The 22,750-nt window shown below is 42.2% G+C and overlaps 1 protein-coding gene across 3 annotated transcripts in view; it reads right to left on the bottom strand.

The window, feature by feature from the left end:
* Nucleotides 1-22,750, bottom strand: part of smyd5 (SMYD family member 5) — a 49,954-nt gene that overhangs the window by 4,258 nt on the left and 22,946 nt on the right. For 2 of the 3 annotated variants that reach the window (XM_061253110.1, XM_061253112.1), the window contains 7 exons: nucleotides 21,743-21,847; nucleotides 9,864-9,926; nucleotides 9,705-9,775; nucleotides 8,953-9,059; nucleotides 3,851-3,907; nucleotides 3,198-3,292; nucleotides 2,835-2,905 (listed from right to left, as the gene is read on the bottom strand). In XM_061253110.1, coding sequence (XP_061109094.1) covers nucleotides 2,835-2,905; nucleotides 3,198-3,292; nucleotides 3,851-3,907; nucleotides 8,953-9,059; nucleotides 9,705-9,775; nucleotides 9,864-9,926; nucleotides 21,743-21,847 — 569 coding nt within the window. Of the gene's footprint in view, nucleotides 1-2,834; nucleotides 2,906-3,197; nucleotides 3,293-3,513; nucleotides 3,564-3,850; nucleotides 3,908-8,952; nucleotides 9,060-9,704; nucleotides 9,776-9,863; nucleotides 9,927-21,742; nucleotides 21,848-22,750 lie in introns of all 3 variants that reach the window. The other variant, XM_061253111.1, reaches the window with a different exon arrangement.

Raw genomic sequence — 22,750 nt, 5'->3', positions numbered from 1 at the left:
TGTCCTCCCTCTCATCTTCCTTTGACTCTCTGTGTCCCCCTCACCATCAAATTAGCTTGGGCCTCCCCCCCAATCCTTGGCTTTCTGATGCTCTACGAGCTGTCCGAACCCAACTGCGGGCAGCGGAGAGAAAATGGAAAAGGTCCCGTCTCCCCAGTGATATAGCTTCCTTCCATGTCCTCCTATCATCTTTTCATTCCTGTCTCTGTAGCTAAATCTTCCTTCTTTCACTCGAAAATTTACGCGGCCGCCTCTAATCCCCGCAAACTGTTTTCAACCTTCTCCTCTCTTCTGGCCCCCCCTCCCCCCCCACCTCCCTCATCACTCACACCTGATGACTTTGTCTCCTTTGAAAAGAAGGTTGATGCCATTCGCAATTCCTTCTCCCAACCCTCTCCACCTGCTGACCCTCCTACCTTCCCCAACTCCCTAGCCTCCTTTTCTCCCCTCTCTGACTCCGACACATTGAAACTCCTTACATCCCACCGCCCGACCACCTGTCCTCTTGACCCCATCCCTTCTCCCCTTCTACAATCTATATCTAATGACATTCTCCCTTTTATCTCCTCTCTAATCAACATCTCCCTCTCTTCCGGCACCATGCCCTCTTCCCAGAGTCACTCCCCTGCTCAAAAAACCTACTCTTGACCCCTCTGCTCTGAGCAACTACCGGCCTGTCTCTCTTCTTCCCTTTCTCGCCAAGACTCTGGAACGGGTGGTCTGCTCCGAACTGTCCACTTATCTTCTTCACAACAATCTCCATGACCCCAACCAGTCCGGCTTCAAGAGTAAGCATTGTTTGGATAGTTAAAGCCCAATTTATACCTCCTTGGCTCACGGCTCACAGGCATGAGCCGTTGGCTCACGGCTCACAGCCATGAGCTCCGGGCATTTATACTCAATACACCGGCTCACTGACGCATCCTGTAGCTAACGTTAAATTATTATAGTAATAATAATATTATATAATAATATTAATGATTATAATTAACTAATAATAATAACTAATTAATTAATATTAATATAATACACTTCATTATAGTGTTAACGAACGTTAACGTTATTTAGATTTTAGCCTATATGTTGCGAAGGCTTCTCCAGGTATCCTTCACTCGTTTGACGTTTGGATTGCCTTCGGGGGTGCGGGCAACACCAAGTGTTTCGGAAATTTCGACCCATGAATTCATATTTCCTACCACATCTTTATAATCCTCACTGCTGGAGCCATATAGATTACGGTACTTCCTCACCTCCTCCGCCAGTCTCTCTTCAAAACCATTCATATTATTGACTCGGTTGACTCGGCTCCGATCAAAACATGGAACTTCTCGTCTCCTAGCAACACAGAACGCTCGTCCAGGCCAGTCAACCAATCAAAGCTATAAGACATGAATGACGCGGTGTGAGCCGCTAGAAATTTCAGGTGGTATGAGCCAAGACTTTTTGGCTCACAGACGTCATTTGAGACGTTCCAAATGACGTCTGTGAGCCACGGCTCATGCCTGTGAGCCGTGAGCCAAGGAGGTATAAATTGGGCTTAACTTTGGTCACTTTTGCTGTTTGTTTGTTTCTTTGTTCAAAAAAATAAATAAAAATAATAATAATAATAATTAGCCCTCGTCTTTATCTTTGTTGTACAGGTAGCAGTTGAAATTGTACTTCCCTCTAGGGTCTTTCAGCGAACTTAACCCTGGTTATGGGTATGCACTTTGTTGTACGTCGCTCTGGATAAGAGCGTCTGCCAAATGCCAATAATGTAATGTAATGTAAAGAGTGGCCACTCCACTGAGATCGCCCTGCTCGCGGTCACTGAGGCACTCCATTCTGCTAAAGCCAAATCCCTCTCCTCTGTCTTCATCTTCCTCGACCTGTCGGCCGCCTTCGATACAGTCAACCAAGAGATTCTTCTCTCATCGTTGACTGGGATGGGTGTCACAGGATCTGCACTCGCTTGGTTTTCCTCCTACCTCTCTGGTCGCTCCTACCAGGTGACTTGGAGGGGCTCAGTCTCTGACCCTCACCCCCTAGAAACTGGAGTCCCGCACGGCTCAGTTCTTGGTCCTCTCCTCTTCTCGCTATACCCATGGCTTTTCTTATCACTCTTACGCCGATGATACCCAACTCTTTCTTTCCTTCCCCCCCGATACCCAGGTCACCACACAGATCTCTGCCTGCTTGGCTGATATCTCTGCGTGGATGACCTTGAAGCTTAACCTTGCCAAAACTGAGCTTCTCTACATCCCGGTTAAGTCCTCTCCGTCAATCGACCACTCACTGACTGTTGAGGACTTTGTAGTTTCCTCCTACCGTACAGCAAAAATCTTGGGATAACTCTTGATAACTGCCTCACCCTGGCTCCACAAGTATCCTCCACTGCCAGAACCTGCAGGTTCTTTCTGTACAATATACGGCGTATCCGTCATCTCCTGACGGAGAAAGCCACCCAGCTCCTAGTCCAGGCGCTCGTCATTTCCCGCCTGGATTACTGCAACTCCCTCCTAGCCGGTCTCCCAGCGTGTACCATCAAGCCCCTCCAGCTGGTCCAGAATGCTGCATGTATTTTCCTAGTTATGGATGTGATGCTTTGACTTGTGGAAGAACCTATGCACTTGTAAGTTGCTTTGGATTAAAAGCGTCTGCCAAATGACTAAAATGTAAATGTGGATGATTCCCAAGCCTTTAGGGTCAATGCTCTATGGACAGATGACAGATGAGTGAAAAGCATAACTTTTTGAACGATATGGGTCCTATTATGTCCGGCTTAAAACATAAAGCATTTCTCCTTCACTGCCTTATATCACTTCCAAGAATGAGACGAGAGATCTTTTCCATACCTCAGGATCTTGTGGCGGCTGTGACGGCTCCTCTCCCTCTGACAGCAGTCCAAGTAACTAATACAGATTTCCTGGAGAGGTGAACCCACAGGTGATGCATGCAAATTAACTCTGAGCACAGCATTCACACAGCAAGTGCTTCAAATCAGCTCACATTTTTCACCAGTAAAAGCCATGCCTGGTGTAAACAGAAAGAACGAGTAGTCATGGGTTGCTTGTTTCACAATTATGTGTAACAATAAATGTTTTCAAGATAATACACAAAAGTATGCATGTGTATGAATAACGCATAACGTGACATAGTGTGACATACAATTCCTTCACACCCCCAATCTAACACCCATTCCCAGTTCCGGTCCTGACCTCTCCAGGCCCGATGTCACAAAGTGCAGTGAGGTGAAGCAGGAAGTTGTTGTCAGGGAAGGAAGCCTCAGCATTGGGAATGCAGCTGTGGTTACCTAGATGGTAACAAGCACAAAGATCTGTCAAACAAAATAAATATACGACAAAAATACGACAACAGTTTTCCTAAACCCCTTTAAAAATGACGCATTTTCAAGAGGATTTCCTGAACTAGCAGGTAACAGACAAATCCCCGGTCATAAAACCCATCAGTCACATTGTCATTTCAAAGGGTCATGATTTCAGGACATTAAAAGACTGGTTTATGAATCCTTACATCATATTCTGCAGGTGTTTTCAGGCTTGTTTGACGTGCTGAACTTACATCTGACATTGTGAAGGGCAGGAAGACATTTGTATTGATTAGTAATTGTAAGACCCTGCACAAATAGCCATTTCTTTTACAATCAATTCAGCTTTTAGATTGTCCCACTGGAATCACCAAATGCGTGTCCTCAGATAATTATTCTTGCTTTGGAAGGGGCATGGTTTTGTGACTCAGGGCCACTCTGAACCAATACAATCAACTACACACATATTACTGCAGATATTAAACCCAAGGTGCACAGATTATTTTGGATCATCGCATCCTCTATGCAATTAGAAGCACTTACAGGAGCTTTGGAGTAGGAAGAGGCCAGAGCCTTCACAGTTGAGAAAGTCTCCCGTCTCTGTTGGGAGGGCGAGATGGAAAAATAAAAAGTTTTGGGACCAATGTCTTGAAATACACATACAATGCAAACTGCAAATATTTACAATTGAATGAGTATCTGGAACTATAGACTGACGAGCCCAACATAAAGCAATAATACATTTTAAAAAGTGCAAAAAATGTTTAGAAGGTTCTTTGGTAAATCTAGGTCCCCCACTAGTCAAACTACAAGACCTCAACATTGCAATGGAGGAAGGTAAGCATATCCACATGCTCTGCAGTCAGGCTGGCTCTTTTCTTTGTGACAAGGATCCCAACTGCTGAAAACAGGCGCCCAGATGGAGTCGATGTCACAGTAACACACAAGCATGACTTGGCCACAATAGCCATTGTGGGAAACATTGCTTAATTTGCCTTCCACCACTTGAGTGGGTTCTCGGTCTTCACGATAGGCGGTTCTACAAAGTACATTAGAACCTTGTTCCTCGAGTGATGAAGTTCTCACCATCTCCATTGTCTTCCTCACTGTTTGGGTCTGAATCAGACCCAAACAAAGAGTCCAGTAGAGACGGATGCTTCTAGGAAACACTGGCTGCATCTTGGGCCTCAGCTTGTACTTTAAGCTGAACTTTAAGGCCTTCCTCTGGTGACAGAAATGTTAGTTTGTAGTCAAGGGCAGCTGCAATAACACTAGTGTTTGCAGCATCATCTGTGAAGGACATCTCCAGCTACCATCTTGTTTTTATTTCCTTTGTTGCAGCAACCTGGAAGGCCTGCACTTTGTATTTTGTGTAGATCTCAGAAGCCCTTTGACGAGTGTAGGTAGAGCAGACACTGTGACATATGTCTCCCCACTAATGAAGGTGGTGGCACACTCAAGGGGCCTGAGCGCTTGTTCTAGTAGGCTCCACTGCTCACTTTTCAGGTCCAGGTATCGCTTCCCTTGCTGTGTCATCTCTGGGTCTGACAGAGTTGCCGTCACAGGCCACTGTTGTTCCAGGAGGTGGCTGGTAATGTAGTAAGTACTATTCCAATGTGTACTCACGTCTTGTATCAACTTATGGTCAGGGGTTCCCATTTGTTGCTGCTTAGTCTTCAGCTTGTTACATTACATTACATTACAGGCATTTAGCAGACGCTCTTATCCAGAGCGACGTATAAAGTGCAAATCAAACACAGGGACAAGTGCGATGAGGAAAATACGGTTCCAAGACCTAGGGTGACCACACAGATACAATTTGAACCCTTGAAGAAAACCTCAACTTACCAACTAGCATACCACGGTTGGCAGTTAGAATACCCCAAGTACAGCGATAACTACTGTTGCAATCAAAATTATTCAACCCCCATTGCACATTACCCGCATTGCACATTAGGTTTATAAAATATACAATTTCTCAGCTGTTTGCAATAAACAAATTACACAAGAACTGTTTAAGTAGTTCAATGAAACATCCATCCATCCATTATCTTAACCCGCTTATCCTGAACAGGGTCGCAGGGGGGCTGGAGCCTATCCCAGCATACATTGGGCGAAAGGCAGGAATAAACTCTGGACAGGTCGCCAGTCCATCGCAGGGCACACACACCATTCATTCACACACTCATACCTATGGGCAATTTAGACTCTCCAATCAGCCTAACCTGCATGTCTTTGGACTGTGGGAGGAAACCGGAGTACCCGGAGGAAACCCACGCAGACACGGGGAGAACATGCAAACTCCACACAGAGAGGCCCCTGCCGACGGGGATTCAAACCCAGGACCTCCTTGCTGTGAGGCGGCAGTGCTACCCACTGCACCATCCGTGCCGCCCTCAATGAAACATAATATTACAAAATATTACAAGGGTTTTTATCCACATTCAACACAAAATGCTACTTTTAATCACTACTGCAGTCTCAAAATTATTCAATTATAGAGTAGAGCACCCTTTTGCTGTTATGACCTGCTGCAAACGCGATGCACAGTCAGACACCAGCTTCTGACAGCGTTCCTCAGTAATATTCTTGGGTGTGCATTTGGCAACTGCCTTCTTCAAATCCCACCAGAGATTCTCTATGGGGTTCAAGTCAGGCGACGGTGACGGCCACTCTAGAATCATCCATTTCTTCTTCTGAAACCAAGCCTTGGTGGACTTTGAGGTATGCTTGGGATCATTGTCCTGCTGGAAGGTCCAACGATGCCCAAGCTTCAGCTTCATCACAGACAGCATGAGGTTTTTCCCTAAGATTTCCTGATACTTGACTGAATCCATCGTGCCCTCCACACGCTGCAGGTTTCCAGTGCCAGAGGCAGCAAAGCAGCCCCAGAGCGTCACTGAGCCACCGCCGTGCGTCACTGTAGGCAGGGTGTTCTTTTCAGCATATGCTTCATTCTTCTTCCTCCAGACATACCGCTGATCCATAGGCCCGAAAAGTTCCAGTTTTGTTTCATCGCTCCACAGAACAGAATTCCAAAACTTCTGTGGCTTATTTAGATGGTTTTGAGCATATTGGAGCCAACTTTTCTTGTGCTTTTGGGTCAGTAGTGGTGTACGTCTTGGAGTCCGGGCATGGAGCCCTTCAGTGTTCAGTATGCGCCTTACTGTGCAAACTGAAACCTCAGTGCCTGCTTCCACCAAATCTTGCTGCCGGGTTTTTGACCACTTGCCTCCTCAGGAATCTGGTGGCAGCCGCTGATAGCTTCCTCTTTCTGCCACGTCCAGGTAGTGTAGCCACTGTTCCTTTAACTTTAAACTTGCTAACTATGCTTCCAATTGTATCTCTAGGAACATTCAGTGCTTTTGCTATCTTTTTGTATCCTTTTCCTTGTTTGTGCAAGGCAATGATCTCTTCTCTGAACTTTTTGCACAATTCTTTTGACTTAGCCATATTTCTAACATGCAATCAAACGTCACTCAACAAACCCCTAGCCAGTCCAGGTATTTATGTGTTTTATCTCAAGCACACCTGAACTAATTAGTTGCACCAGGTGTGCTTGAAACAGGGGGTTGGGTAATTTTGATTAGTTGCATCAGGTGTGCTTGAGACAGGGGGTAGAATAATTTTGAGACTGCAGTAGTGATTAAAAGTAGTATTTTGTGTTGAATGTGGATAAAAACCCTCGTAATATTTTGTAATATTATGTTTCATTGAACTACTTAAACAGTTCTTGTGTAATTTGTTTATTGCAAACAGCTGAGAAATTGTATATTTTGCCAATAAACCTAATGTGCAATGAGGGATGAATAATTTTGATTGGTAAATGGTAAACAGTTGGCATTTATATAGCGCCTTTATCCAAAGCGCTGTACAATGGATGCTTCTCATTCACCCATTCATGCACACACTCACACACCAACGGCGATTGGCTGCCATGCAAGGCACCGACCAGCTCGTCAGGAGCATTTAGGGGTTAGGTGTCTTGCTCAGGGACACTTCGACACAGCCCGGGGGGGGGGGGGGGGATCAAACCGGCAACCCTCCGACTGCCATAGGACTGCTCTTACTGCCTGAGCCACGTTGCCCCTGATTGCAACTGTATAATGCTATTATAATCTACGGCATGCACAAGGCTAATCTGGCCGGTCCTCCCAGGTGTCCTGGGCTGGAGGAGTGTCAACCCCTCAGCCCCTTGTTACAGGAGTCCCCCAGGGCTCAGTCCTCGGACCCCTCCTCTTCTCCATTTACACGAGCTCCCTTGGCCCCGTTATCTCTGCTCATGGCATCTCATATCATTGTTATGCCGATGACACACAACTCTTTCTCTCCTTCCCCCCATCAGACACACAGGTCTCCACCCGTATCTCCGCCTGCCTGAGAGACATCCAGAGCTGGATGGGCGACCACCATCTAAAGCTCAACCCAGGTAAGACGGAGGTAATCTTCATCCCTGCTCTAACCTCTTCCTTCTCCGATTTTTCCATCTCACTAGGGGATACCACAGTGACCTCAGCCCCTAGTGCAAGAAACCTTGGAGTGGTGATGGACAACAGGCCGTCCTTCTCCGAGAACATCGCTACGGTGACCTGGGCATGCAGGTTCTTCCTGTACAACATCCGGAGAATCCGACCCTTTCTCACCACCTACTCCACTCCGCTCCTTGTCCAAGCAATGGTCCTGTCCCGCCTGGACTACTGCAATTCTCTGCTGGCTGGCCTTCCAGCATCTGCCATCAGACCCCTACAACTGATCCAGAATGCTGCAGCCCGTCTGGTATTCAATGTTTCCAGACATTCACATGTCACCCCCCTGCTCAGCAACCTCCACTGGCTGCCTGTTATGGCTCGCATCAAATTTAAAACTTTGGTGCTCGCGTACCAGGCAGTAAAGGGATCAGCCCCTGTATATATTCAATCAATTATCAAGCCCTATACACCAGCAAGACCTCTCCGTTCTGCCACTTCGTGCCGTCTGGCGCCTCCCCCTCGCCACACCTGCACTTCTTGCTCACAACTGCTGTCTGTCCTGGTCCCACGATGGTGGAATGTCAGATGTCAGATGTCAGAACGGCAGAGTCTCTGACCTCTTTCAAGCGCAGACTGAAGACTCATCTCTTCAGGCTACACCTTTCCCTCCCTAACTCACCACCATGATTAGCCTTATATATGCCATAGACTGTAATGGCACTTATATAGTTGAATAGATATTGCTGTTTTTTGGTTTTTTTTTTTTTTTTGTATTAGCTATTGTATTGTTGTACTGACAACGTCCTCCACTCCCCCAGCATTGTACTTTTCTAGTGGTGCTGAATATGGTAGTATATAAATAATATACTGTCACAAATGACAGAATAAAACCCCCTGTTTTATTCTGTCATTTGTGACAGTATATTATTTATATACTACCATATTCAGCACAAGTACAAGTCTGTGGACCCCTGGGGGTCCTACCCAGGCCAGATTTGATATGCAATGACTTTATTATTTTATTTTTTATTTTTTTGGGGGGCGGGGGTGGGGGAGAGATGATATAACCCTATTTAACTGATGATATGGAGTCCCCGGGATGACTTTGTATCAGAATACCTTGGTCTACACGATTGTGTGTGTGTGCCAACGTACACCTGTGTGTGCTCCACTCACCTCTCTCTATGTCCTTATAAAGCTGATCTATGAATGCATCCAGATGCTCCCTTTGCTGGCGAGGCAGCTCCAGTGCATCACAACCATGGACCCACTGACTGAGGGAGCTGAAACCACATAACACAACATATCAGTTACTGATCCTAGCACACAATGACATCATACATTGCATTATCCCTATCCTACCGACCCCTGCGCACAATGTTCTGTAGTTTGTTCTATGACCTCGGTATGTTCTTTTCTGTACATCGCTTTGGATAAAAGCATCCGCTAAATAGAATGCTATGAGTAAGCGTGAGCCAGATACAAAATCCCACAGGCCCAAAAGTTCCAACTCCTACAGTCCTTGGGCAAGAAAGATTCCAAAAAAGGGAGGAAGAGACCAAGTTCCTTATGTTCCTGTCTGGATTGCCTCCTTATTACAAGACAAGGGTGGATTCTCAACCCAACAACACCTATGCTCCAACACAATGCTATTGAGCCCTGCCCTATACAACAGTATAACATTATTTACTATCAAATCAAATAGATCACTTGCATATACATCCTAGATATTTATCAAAACAAGTGTGCCCCTTTCACAAGTGCAAATTCTCAGCTGTCCACTAGGGGATCCAACACCGCAGCCTTCTGGAAAAAACAAATCCCTACTCTTGTGCCACATGATTTGTGTATTTAATTGAGACCCTGTGGAGACACAGGAGACATTGTGTAGGATGACAGGTGGTGAGATGCGAGTAGCTGGTCTATACCTGGTGCCTATGCCCTGGCCGTTGGTGCCCACAAGGGAGAAGAGAGAAAGGAAACCCTGCGGAGTGAACCACTGAAACACAGAAGCAGTTTCTTGAAACATATTAACACCATTCATTTGAGCAATAAGAGCCCTCCCGAAGAGGTGGAGGCATACTCACCTGACTGAGATGATCATCATAGAGTGCCATTGTAAACAGGTTCCGCAGCAAAGCCAACTGCCCCTGGGGAATCAAAGCAGACCATGAACAAGAGTTGGGGAGAGTTCAGAAAGTCAGCAGGAATTAGGCACAGCCCATTTCAAATCCATGCAATGTGCAGACAAGAGTTTGCCCTTCTACAACGTCTCACATGTATTGATGAAGCCAAATGACATTTATTATACCATTTACAATTTACATAATACAAATGACTGTTGTAGGTATGTCCCGACACCTGTGTAGGCAGCACAAACAGTCAGTTAAGAGAGGCAGGGCTGAAAGGAGTTATTGAGGTGCCAAGTCTACACAGTGTGACACAAAGTGGAAAACAGGGAAACATAAGTGGTCTGAAGAACAAATCATCTGCCTTCATCAAAGACCCACTCCTCCATGTCATCTGATGGACTAATAAATAGGTCACTGCTGTCACCCCCATACTACAGTATGAGCAGAGCATCCACTCAGTCCAGAGCAGCTACTCAGCAGGTGCGGTATTCTCAGAGACATTAAAAATGAATACATTTTGTTCGGAATTACTTGGCTGTGGTCATATTCGGTACAGCTGGTGACCTGGACAATTACTCCGAAACTGTGACGTCATAGATCCATTTTTTCAAGCACCTGTGTATGCCCTCAAAAAATGTTAAACTCTACAGTAATAATAAACCCTGGTTCACCAAAATTCTAAACTTAAGGAAGTTAAATAATTCTGCTTACATACAGTGGAAATAAGGAGCAGTAAATTGCTGCTAATGTATTTTACTTTTAAAGAACATATAGAACATGAGCAAACTTTGTAAGTTAACATATAGAACATAACTAAATTATTTTCTGGGGGAAAAAACACTTATCAATATCTACTGCAACATGCAACAACTTTAGCCCAAGCCATTTCTTTTTTTAAGGTATGCTGGAGGTTGTACTTTGCAACTCCTGGTGCTTTACCACCTGGACTATGAACCTTCTATATTAATTAGTAGCAAGTAACAAGACACATAATTCGTACATTTTAAGTATAGTAATGTTACTTACCTAATTGATTTCTAGAAATTATTCAACTCCTGCTTTCTTCTGAAAATAGTCTATTTGGTAGTTTATTCAAAGAGAATATTTGATTGAATCCTCAGCAGCCTGCCTGCGACATGTTGTTTGAAGTAGACCACCATAGTTACAGTACCCATAGCAGGTATTAATGCATTGTGAGTTGGAAGCCTTGTGAGTGCATAGGTCAAGATAATGTACTGTGAATTTCCTGTCTTTTTCAGCTTTTACCATTCATTATCTCTCACTTTAAACCTAGTTTTTGGATTGAATTTCCAGATGTTTTTTTACTGGAAGGTAATGTAATCATATCTATATAAACCATTTCAGAATCTGCATTTTACAATATCCCACTTGCATTCTGAATAAACTCCACTAATTTTGCCATAATAACTTTAACTATTAATGAAAAATCTTATTAATATCTGGCCATTTAAAAAGAAAAGAGAACCAAGTCTAAAATGAAGTAGTTGCAGTTACGGTAATTATCCAGAAGCATTGCGATGGCTTGTGCCATTGCAAGTGGATTGTTTAACGTTTCTTTTAAACAAACTAGTTAGCTAAGTCACTAAGCTAGCGCAAAAAGAGAAGAGATGAAACAGATGCATGTACTTTCTATAACTTACTACCCAGGACCATGTAAATATTATGATACCAACTACAACACATGCCAGATGCCGAAAGCTGATCGGCTTAGAAACGCATTCAGTTATGTCTACAGGGTCAGTCGCGGTTTCTGTAGCTTCTAAAATCAGCACCTTTTAATACAACAAAATATCCGCTTGTTTGGAACGCAAGATAAATTTGCATCTGCAATTTTTTTTTCCTGCATATGTAATGCAGAATACTGCATTAGTGTGACCACTGATATAGAGATGTCTGTAATCAGTAAATACAGTGTGTTACATACACCAATCAACCAAAACATTAAACCCACCTGCTTAAACCAGTTTTTTCATGATTAAAAATGCTTTAAACTGTATACACTCGTCTATAAACACTTAATATTTCATTATATGATATGTGTACTTATATAAGCAGATAATCATATGTGAATTGCATTCAAAAGTTTAATTTTTAAATGAAAATGGAGATCTTAAACATCTTGGCACGTACCGGTGTTCAAGATCTTAACAGGTGCTCCGGACATGTAGACGACCCGCCATATTTAAAAATGCATCCATCTAATCCTACATCAGTTCTACCCTTCTTCGCTCCACTTGAATTACATGGCACTGCATGGGGTGAAACTACTGTAGGGTTGCGTGAGCATATTAAGTTTTCTCTTTCCAGCTTGCCGTAGCAACATTGCCCGAAGTTCAAAAAAAAGGATAAAAACAAGACAAGTCAGACTTATTTTCCTTGTGATCGAGGGTCTGTTGTTTTTTTAAATTTATTAATGGTTAAGGTTAGGATTTGGGGAGCTCCATCACAAGATCATTTCAATAGCTGCTGACTGCACAGGTTTACATAGCTATGATAGGTATCCATGTAATTAATGTAGCGGCGGGCAGTGAAAGAGAATGAACAGGATGTGCTAGCCGTTGATAGCTGAAAATGTGTAGGCATTAAGACAATGTTGTTTTATAAGCTTGGCAGTGACAACTACTCTACTGCTCTTGTTAGTTTAATCTATATGCATTACAGGGCTTAATAACATACCTAGCTAGAAGTTGCCATCGTAGCTAAATTTTACATATATATTTAACATTACATAGCTAACTAATGTAATTAGCTAGTAATGTTAACTTTACCACCAAGGCAATATAGACTAGCTAGCTAAGCAAAGAAGTATAGAGCAAGCTAGCTATCCCAACAAGACACACCAATAGACATTTGATGGCTAGAATAGCTACAGACTAACCAGAGATGTTGTTTGTGGTGCAAAATATGTTAGCCATTGAAAATCAGAACCTGGAGCAGCAGGGCAAGCCTGAAGTATAAATAGATAGATACATAGGAAAGGTAAGTAAAACATTAGTTGGGGTAACACATGTATATTTAAGTTGACAAGCTTAATTATAGCTTTGCACAGTTGTATCACTAGCTACTAGTAACTAACAAGCTAGCTAGCTATCAATAGCTAATGTTAGCTGAGCTAACTGCCATCTTGAAAGCCGTCAGAAAAAGCCTGTCATGACAATGGGTGCGTCCCATTTGCCAGAAAGTGCATACTCCTAAAATCCACTGCCACCCTCCACTCTGCCTCGAAAACCATCTATGTGGACTCCCTCCGTCCACTGTCCCATTTTTCGAAGTGTAGGAATGAAACAGCTAAAACTCTGCCCTCCTCCACTCCCCCAGCTGAAGTCTTCATCATGCTACATAGGCTACTATGAAAACCCAACCCACAAAATCTGGCACTGTCCAGATCTATAAAGGGGATGGCAAAGAACTTGCAGAAAATTAGGCCAGGCAAAAATATTTAGCAAAATATTTGTTATTATCACACATATCATCCTACCCAGATTGTGAAATGTCAGTTTGTTTTTGTGGGTTGGCAATATAAAACAGGGGAGTGGGTTTATGTATTTGGTTGAAGCCACTGGTGTAGCGGACACCCCCTCAGCCCCCGCTTTTTCTACCTTTATTTAACCAGGAATACCCAATTGAGGTCGAAATCTCTTCTGCAAGGGGACCTGAAAACGGGCCAATTTGAAAATTCAAGCACTTGTTAGCCTACTGTTGTGCAAGTTGTTATTGTTAATTACGCGCATGAGTTCTGATCATTTTATTCTATTTTAAAAAATGGGTCTTGGCGTGACTACTCCGCCACTTCAGCAAGTATTTTCTGCTATATATAGCACCCAGCATTAATGATCAGTAATCTCACTAATCCGTCATATTTTCCCATTAAAATTCACCAGAAATGAACATTTCCAAGCAATTCTTTTAAAAATGATGCCACAGGTTGTAGCCTACATAAAACCAGCTTAACTGTTAACAAGCAGGGCAGCAACAGTTATTGGAAGTAGCCTACGTAACTGGTCAACCTGCTGTTTCAAAACCTAGCTCTAGGTGTCTTTTTCAGCAGGGGTTGATATTCGCTTGCGTAGCTGGACAGGGACGGACCGTTACAAGCAACAAGAAAACAGTGATACAGACCTGGGGCCTCATTTATAAAACTGTGCTTGGGATTCACGTCAAAAGGTTGCGTAAGCATGAAACCTAGGACGTGCGTACGCAAAACAATATTCTGATTTATAAAACAGTGCATACGCACGTCCCACGCCAGTTTCCTTTATAAATCACAATCAACTCTAAATGTGGCGCAACTTTGCCAGCTTCATGTCCCGCCCACAGTTGCCTATAAATAGGCAGTGAAACACCCCTAATGAATATGCATTTCACGAAGACGACAATGGCAAACGCTGAAAAGAAGGCCAAGAAAAGGGATTTCAGCCATTTGATTGCCTCTGAAAAGCTACAGGTGTGGGAATTATCCTGATTGATTGTAAATGACGAACAGTTCTGCACAACGAATGTGATGACGATGATAATAATAACTAGAAAAAATTCCAGGGAAATTTTAAGTGTGCTGCTGCTGGTGCCCATCCCTCACACAAACGCAGATGTAACCCACAATTTGGTCCTCACAAAAATGGAGAACCTCATCTATACACTTGTGTGTGTGTGTGTGTGTGTGTATTTGCCCTTATGATAAGTTCATAGGCCACACACACACACACACACACACACACACACACACACACACACACAGATCTAAAACAAAATTTGGTCCTCACAAAAATAGACATCCTCATCTATACATATGTTCTGGGCAGTTGCTAGGGTGTTCTGGGCGGTTGCTAAGGTGTTCTGGGCGGTTGCTAGGGTGTTCTGGGTGGTTGCTAGGGTGGTCTGGGCAGTATAAGGGCAGTACATTCCCAAGGTGGCGTTGTCTGGCTAAGTATGGGTTGCTCAACCACACCCACCCTCCTGTTACAGTTAGCACAACCATTAAGACATGGACATAGAAATAAAACAGTCAAAAACCTTGGTATTTTCATATAATGTGGACAGGATGGAGTCAGTCAGTTAGCTAGTTATTTAGTTCATTATTATTATTAATTACTTAGTTAGACGTGTTAGGCAGAGGCAGAACATACATACAGTTCCACAGCATCACAAACTACAGATAACAAACAACCAAATCAACACCTCTCTAAAATAATAAAAACTTTATAGAATATTACACTGCATTAGTTTTGGTAAATATAAATTACAGTGACAGTTCACTAATCAGCTGAGCTTAGTTAGCCAGTCAGCTAGCTAGCCAGTCAGCTAGCTAGCTAGTTAGTTAATCAGTCAGCTAACTAGTTAGCCAGTCAGCTAGCTAGTTAGTTAGTCAGTCAGTCAGCTAACTTGTTAGTTTGTTAATCAGTTAGTAACAGTCACTTAGTTAATCAGTTAGTCAGACCGTCAGTTAGTTAGTTAAGCTAGCTAGCGCCGAAGCTAACGCTAACTAGCGCGACGAAGCTAACGCAAGCTAGCGCAACGAAGCTACCGAACGCTAACACCGAAGCTAAAGTCAAACAAATCGCTGTATCTTGAAAACTATAACTCACATTTTAAAAAAAATCTTTTTGAGTGAACCGAGACTTCAGTGGCGAGATCGATTTATGAGATGTGTCGGTAGGATTTAGAATGCAGGAGTTGTGGCAGTTTAAAAATCGCCATATTTTATTTATTTTACTCTGCAGTTTACCACTCAGATAACATGGGAAGCTAGCCAAGGCTAGCGCTAGCTTCGGCTACTTCCGGTTCTATTCCGGTCACAGGCTGTGAATGCTGCGGTTAAAATGAGTGATACTACATGTATTGTGCTTATTTGTGTCAGTTTTAGACTTCATATTTATGTTGTGGTCGAAGCTAGGGCTAGCCTCGGCTAGCCTCGCCTGAACATACAAGCATGTCGCAGCCTGCTATGTGTCAGGGCCGTTGCTAAGGCAACCAGCACGCGCAAACGTGTGTCTCTGGTGATTAATAACGAGAGAGAGAGAGAGAGAGAGAGAGAGAGAGGGGGGGGGGGAGGGGGGGCGGGGCGATGGGCGGTTGAGTGAGCTGAGTGTGCTGGTTGCCAAGGCTCGTGCATGTTCTGTGTGTGTGAGAGTCTCTGTCTGTTAGAGATGTAGGAACTAACTTTTTTTTCTGACATGCCCGGGTTTAAACACTTGTCTTTCCAAAACTATACGTCATATCTCTTAGATATTTGAATGTGAGTGACAGGGTGACAATATGAACAGTTAGTGTTAGTTAGTAATGCTAGTGGTGAAGCTAACTGGCGCTGGTGCCGAACAAATCCATGTATCTTCAAATGTATAAGTCAGATCTAATTTATGTAGCTCTGAGCTTTGTATTGCAATGCGCAGCACACAATTAAATAAAATTATGAAGTATGGCTGAGAATATTAAGGTGTGTGCTTTTGCACTACAAAGCTCTGCTTTGTATTGCAATGCGCAGCACACAATTAAATAAAATTATGAAGTATGGCTGAGAATATTAAGGTGTGTGCTTTTGCACTACAAAGCTCTGCTTTGTATTGCAATGCGCAGCACACAATTAAATAAAATTATGAAGTATGGCTGAGAATATTAAGGTGTGTGCTTTTGCACTACAAAGCTCTGCTTTGTATTGCAATGCGCAGCACACAATTATGAAGTATGGCTGAGAATATTAAGGTGTGTGCTTTTGCACTTCAAAGCTCTGCTTTGTATTGCAATGCGCAGCACACAATTAAATAAAATTATGAAGTATGGCTGAGAATATTAAGGTGTGTGGTTTTGCACTACAAAGCTCTGCTTTGTATTGCAATGCGCAGCACACAATTATGAAGTATGGCTGAGAATATTAAGGTGTGTGCTTTTGCACTACAAAGCTCTACAGAGCTTTGTATTGCAATGCGCAGCACACAATTATAAAGTATGGCTGAGAATATTAAGGTGTGTGCTTTTGCATTACAAAGCTCTGCTTTGTATTGCAATGCGCAGCACACAATAATAGTAATACACGTTATTTGTCTAGCACCATTGAAAACACAGTTACAAAATTAAGAGATAAAACGAACAAAAATCCATAACAATAAACACATTATAAAACATAATATATGAATATGATGACAATATATGAAACTATGCACTCGTATCTGCCGGACTGACGCATTGTAAACGGCATCATTGCAGTGCAATTTGTCCGACTCTTCACCATATTATTTATGAGAATACATTTAATAACATGAAATATTTTAACAATTCGTCTACATATTTGAGGGATTATTTTACAACAACATCTCCGTTTATATTTATCATCCTAAATCATATTTTTTGGGCACTCCAGGGAGCATCAATCAAACAGCTGTTTGTTTATTCGTTGTAAGAGAGGCTTTTATCCGTTTTTGCAAATTAACTCTTCATATATGATACGTGAGAGGTAATATTTCATTACATTACATTACATTACATGGCATTTAGCAGACACTCTTATCCAGAGCGACGTACAACAAAGTGCAAATTAAACACAAGAACAAGTGCAGAGGACCTGAGAGGACAGTATAGTTCCGAGTCCTAGTGTAAACATGCAGAAAATCAGAACCCTTTAAGAGTACAATCAACAACAATCAATTTCGATTTATTTTACACAGTGGTATCTGTTATCATTTTCGACTTCTCTCGTCGCCAAATGTTGTGTTGCACTTAGGAAGGGAGAGAACCCGTATAGCGAGATTCAACAATACAACACTTTAATAAGTATAACAGGGACGAAGCACGTCCTTACAGCAGCCATACCCAGCCACAACTCCCGGCAAATCTTTTTACCTTTTTACATCCCGTTTCACTTCCCGTTTTCCTGGTCTTACGTCACGAGCATTAAAGGCACAGTTTCTCATTTCTACAGTTAATGTGCGTACGCATGGGTCAGAGTTTCCGTGGAGGACCGCACATTTTCCGGTCAAGTTCGTTTTTTATAAATGCCAAAGTTTGCTTAGAAAGTGGCGTACGCATTCTTTTGTGCCTACGCAACGTTTATAAATGAGGCCCCAGGTCTCGTTTGGTCGTAGCCCATCGAGATAGCAAAGGATGGCTTTGAATGATACACAAGGTAAATGACACGGAAAACACTGCCCACTATTCACATTCCTGGATGTCAGGAGGCAGCAGAACAGTTAAGTTCTTTGCTGGAGTGACGTCACTGCCGTTCCGCCATTTTGGCTCCATATGGCTCTGGTAATGTATAAGCGTATGTTCTGTGAGGCGCGTAGCACATGAAAACCCACTTTTAGGAAAAGACACTAGTCCATTTAAAAGTAGGACACATTCTAATTGGGTGAGAAACTGTACAACACTTTAAAAAGTTTGTAGAAGAGCACAAGAAAACAAAAATGCTAATATCTTCACTCAACTTTTTAATAAAAACGAACAAATGGGTACTTATGAGATTTTCAGGATTAATTGGAATAGCCCGTTTGCCTAAACAAAAGATTTTTCAGGTATATTGGTCTCAGAACGGCAAAACGACGGGACTGGCAATTTTCATGCTTTGCATGGAAGTGTGGTTCCATGCCCCTGTTAATAAATCTAATGAAGTTATACTCACCTTATACAATACCCTTGTTAGACCACATTTACAGTAGTGTACCTCTAAATGGTACAATGTTAATCATGACACATTTCCTCAATTTTTAAAGCAAGTTTCAAAGTTTTACAGTTTCAAAATAATAAAAAAAAGGAAAAAGGCCCTGTGCAAAAGGGACTAGTACTTTAGTACTTTGTAACTCTTACAAAGTCTATAACATATAAACTATAACAGCTTATAAACGCTCCCTGTTGCCAGCTAAGAGCCTTTCAATTCTCGCTTTTGGAATTTTTCCACATTCTTCCTGGCAGAACACCTCTACCTCAGAAATATTCTTTGGCCTCCGTGCATGTAAAGCATGTTTGAGATCTCTCCACAGATTTTCAATAATATTCACAACTGGTGGCCATTCCAAAACCTACATCCATCTTTCCTGGAGGTACTTCATGGTTGATTTTAAGGTATGCTTTGGACATGGCTCAGGCAGTAAGAGCAGTCATCTGGCAGTCTGGCACCCGGGCTGTGTCGAAGTGTCCCTGAGCAAGACACCTAACCCCCAAATGCTCCTGATGAGCTGGTTGGCGCCTTGCATGGCAGCCAATCGCCGTCGGTGTGTGAGTGTGTGTATGAATGGATGAATGGGTGAATGAGAAGCATCAATTGTACAGTGCTTTGGATAAAGGCGCTATATAAATGCCAACCATTTACCATTTACCATTGTCTTGTTGGAATACCCAACCTCTCTTCAACTTCAATGTCTGAACTGACCTTTGAGCAATGGCTTTTTGAAATAGAATTTCTTGATATTTGGTGGAATCCATTCTTACTTCCACTCGCACAATATTTCCTGTGTCTCCAGCTACCACACAACCCCAAAGTATAATAGATCCACCTCCATGCTTCACAGTTGGCAAGGTGCTGTTCTCTACAAAGGCCTCCCCCTTTTTTCTCCAAACATACCTTCTTTGGTGATGGCCAAAAAATGCAATTTTGGTTTTGTCAGTCCAAAGCATTGTACCAAAAGGCTTCAAGCTTCTCACCACTAAAACTAGCTATGGTTAGCTTCATCATTCTGAATCATCAGAAAAAAGACACTTGGCAACAACCACATGCTTTCCAGCAATCTGCATATTATCAGAAAAGAAAACGATAGCCTACTGCTTTCAAAGTAAGTCGGCTACCACAGATAATTTAAAAGCGTTTGAAAATCTGCATTCTATGCACGTGCTGGACATGTTCAGAGACTATTACATAACATATATAACACAATAGCGAGAACAGGCCATTCAGCCCAACAATGCTTGCCTTTTCCTACCACAAAGTTTGTACCTACTGCTTAGTTTGCCTAAAAGCTAAATGGCACCATACCAAGCCTAGTCTTGAAAACCCCAATGTTTCTGCCTCCACTACATGTTCTGGCAAGCTATTCCACAGTGACCACCCTTCTGTGTGGAACATTTTTTTCCTAATATTAGAGTGAAATTTCTCCTTTGCTAATTTCCATTTGTGTCCTCTCGTTCTCCTAACCGAACTCAACCTGAAGAATCTCCTATAATTCACTTTGTTAATCCATTTAATGAATTTAAAAGCCTCAATCAAATCCCCCCTAAGCCTCGTTTTACTAAGCTTAAAGATATAAAGCATCTTAAGTCTATCCTATTATCTTTTATACATGGAATCAATCTGGTTGTCCTTCTCTAAACCTTTTCCAGCATCACTATACTGTTTCTGTCAGGGCAGTCTGTGTCTCCCTGCCCATTTCACTCTCTAACCTCCCTCTAATTTTCACTTAGAGTTAACATCGACTCTTGACATGAAGACAAACAGACCACAAAAGCAAATCTATTAACATGTAGCTGCTGATGTGGTTGTCACCGTTCACCAGTCACGAACAAGCTGGCTAGCCGCCAAACAGTGCACAACTCCAGTATTATTTTCACTTTGACATCATGCATTTAAAAGCATTATTTACTCAAGAATTTGGCATGCAAATTATGAAAGCCAAGCTATTGTTCTACAAAATGGAGATGAAAGCCTAAAAAAGCCAAAAAGCAAAACATTTTTCCATAAACATTAATTCATATGAAATTGGCTGTTGCAACTTACAACTGATGATAGAACGAGTCACATATAGGTCAGCATTCTCTGTATATACAATATACTGGACTGCCAGGCTTTTCTTGGAACCATTTAAAGCCTACGTGAACCACGTGACCGCCTAGCGTTTTGACCTTCAATTGTCAAGATCGTTCCGACAAGACCACTCCAAAACTTTGATTTGGATTATTTTGAATTAGCTCGATAAGGACTTGCTTTTGTGTTTTAGATTCAGATTCTCCAACCTTATAAATAGCCTTTCTGTGGATATAGTATGGGCAAATATTTGCATTTAAATTTTTTACAGTTCAATTTCTCATTCACTGTTCTTTTGCCATCAGTCGTGCCCCTTCTCTGTGAACACGTTGTCGTTGAAGCTTCCCCCACGCCATTGGCTGTGGCAATTAGAACCAATTTTCAACCAATGAGCTTTAATTATTTTACAGCTATAAAATGTTTTGGTACAGTGTTGGTCCGTCAAATGTATATTTTGAAACCCAAATTTAATGACTATGAACACAGGCACAGGGCAATTCAACATATCAGTGAGCCCTTTTCAATGATAGGAAGGGATTTACAATGGTCTTGTAACACTGTTTTAACAAAAATCTTACCTATTTTGCCTTAAAGTAAGCAAAACTTCCCAATCAGCAGTGAGCTTGTCAGTCAATGTTTTTATTGATGTGTGTAGACCCTCACATTAAGGAAACTGTGTGGACTGGAAATGGTCCATTTGCAGGTTCATTTTTTAAATATTTTCTCTTGCGGGAGGATGCCCCCGGACCCCCTTACTGACGTAGTATGCAGAAGTCCAGCATACACTCCTGCTTATAACTGAGATTTGGAAATCGTAATTGGTGAGCAAAGGGAAAATGTATATTTTTCTGCCAACTATATGAAGCAGTGCATAGTCTTTTGCAAGGGCATCACCCACAAACCATCTTTTTGCCATCTTATCAAGTGAACTTCCAAGCAGAGGCAAAAGGTGGAAGTCTTTAGTATGACCATGGTACAGGTAACCAACAGCTTGGTGAAACAAGGGGGAATGATTTGTGGTACAGCACTCTGTATAAAAACAAGGAAGACACACACATAAATCACATTGCCAGCAGGAACTTCCTGGCCTCACCTGGAACTTCTCTCCCAGCAGCTTGTGTGCAATCTCCTCCTCTTCATTAGCCGTCCGGCTGCAGAACTGGGAGAAGAGCTTCAGCCAATGACCTTTGTCTTTAGCCTGCAAACCGAACAAAAATCACAACTATCTCAAACCTTGTGAACTTAATGAACCATTAAGCATTGATTGCTTATCATCATCTCAGGAAAGGAGAAAATAAAATATTCTGTGTTTGGTGGTGATGGAGTTCATTCCAACCAAATTAGTAAACATGTTGTACCCTATTAAAGATGCAGAGGTGTCACGATTTAATTGGGTGGGGGACAATTACTTGACACCCAATGTTGGTAGTACTAAGTTTTAATGGACAAGCAACATATGACTTGCAAATAGCTATTTTGTCATATTGGGAGCTACAATCCAATCAGTAAAAAAAGAGCTACAATCTATGTCCAATCACTGGTTTGGTGTTTGTATACTTTTTGTTGTTGTTGCAATATGTAAGAAATCCACTTCACTGGGGTGACGGCTACTTGCTTACTTTTCTCTTTCACATTAGTCAAGTCAAGTAATTTATTTATAAAGCACATTTAAAATGACTACTATCAACCAAAATGCTGTACAATTTCTACTTACTGTATATGTAAAAAAGAAAAACGGTAAATAACACACAATACTGCAATCATAATAGATAACAATATGACAAAAAGAAATAGAGTTCTCGTGGATATAAAAGCAAGGGAAAAGAAGTGAGATTTGAGCTGAGATTTGAAGATGTATATGGATGGTGCAGAGTAGTCTCTCTCATCATCCATGTAGTCTACGCTTAGTAATTACTGTAGCAACTATGTAGTTTGGCACATCAATGAAATATGAGAAGCTCCAATAGCAATGGCGACAACACTCCAAATAGCATATTTTGTCATTTCTTTATGTAGTCAGTTCGGTGGGTCATATACAGTCATATGCAAAAATGTGGGCACCCCTGGTCAAAAATCCTTTCAATTAATATGCAAACCTGAC

The sequence above is a fragment of the Conger conger genome, chromosome 8, assembly GCF_963514075.1.
Source record: "Conger conger chromosome 8, fConCon1.1, whole genome shotgun sequence".
Lineage (NCBI taxonomy): Eukaryota > Metazoa > Chordata > Actinopteri > Anguilliformes > Congridae > Conger > Conger conger.
This window is presented reverse-complemented; position numbering and strand designations above follow the sequence as displayed.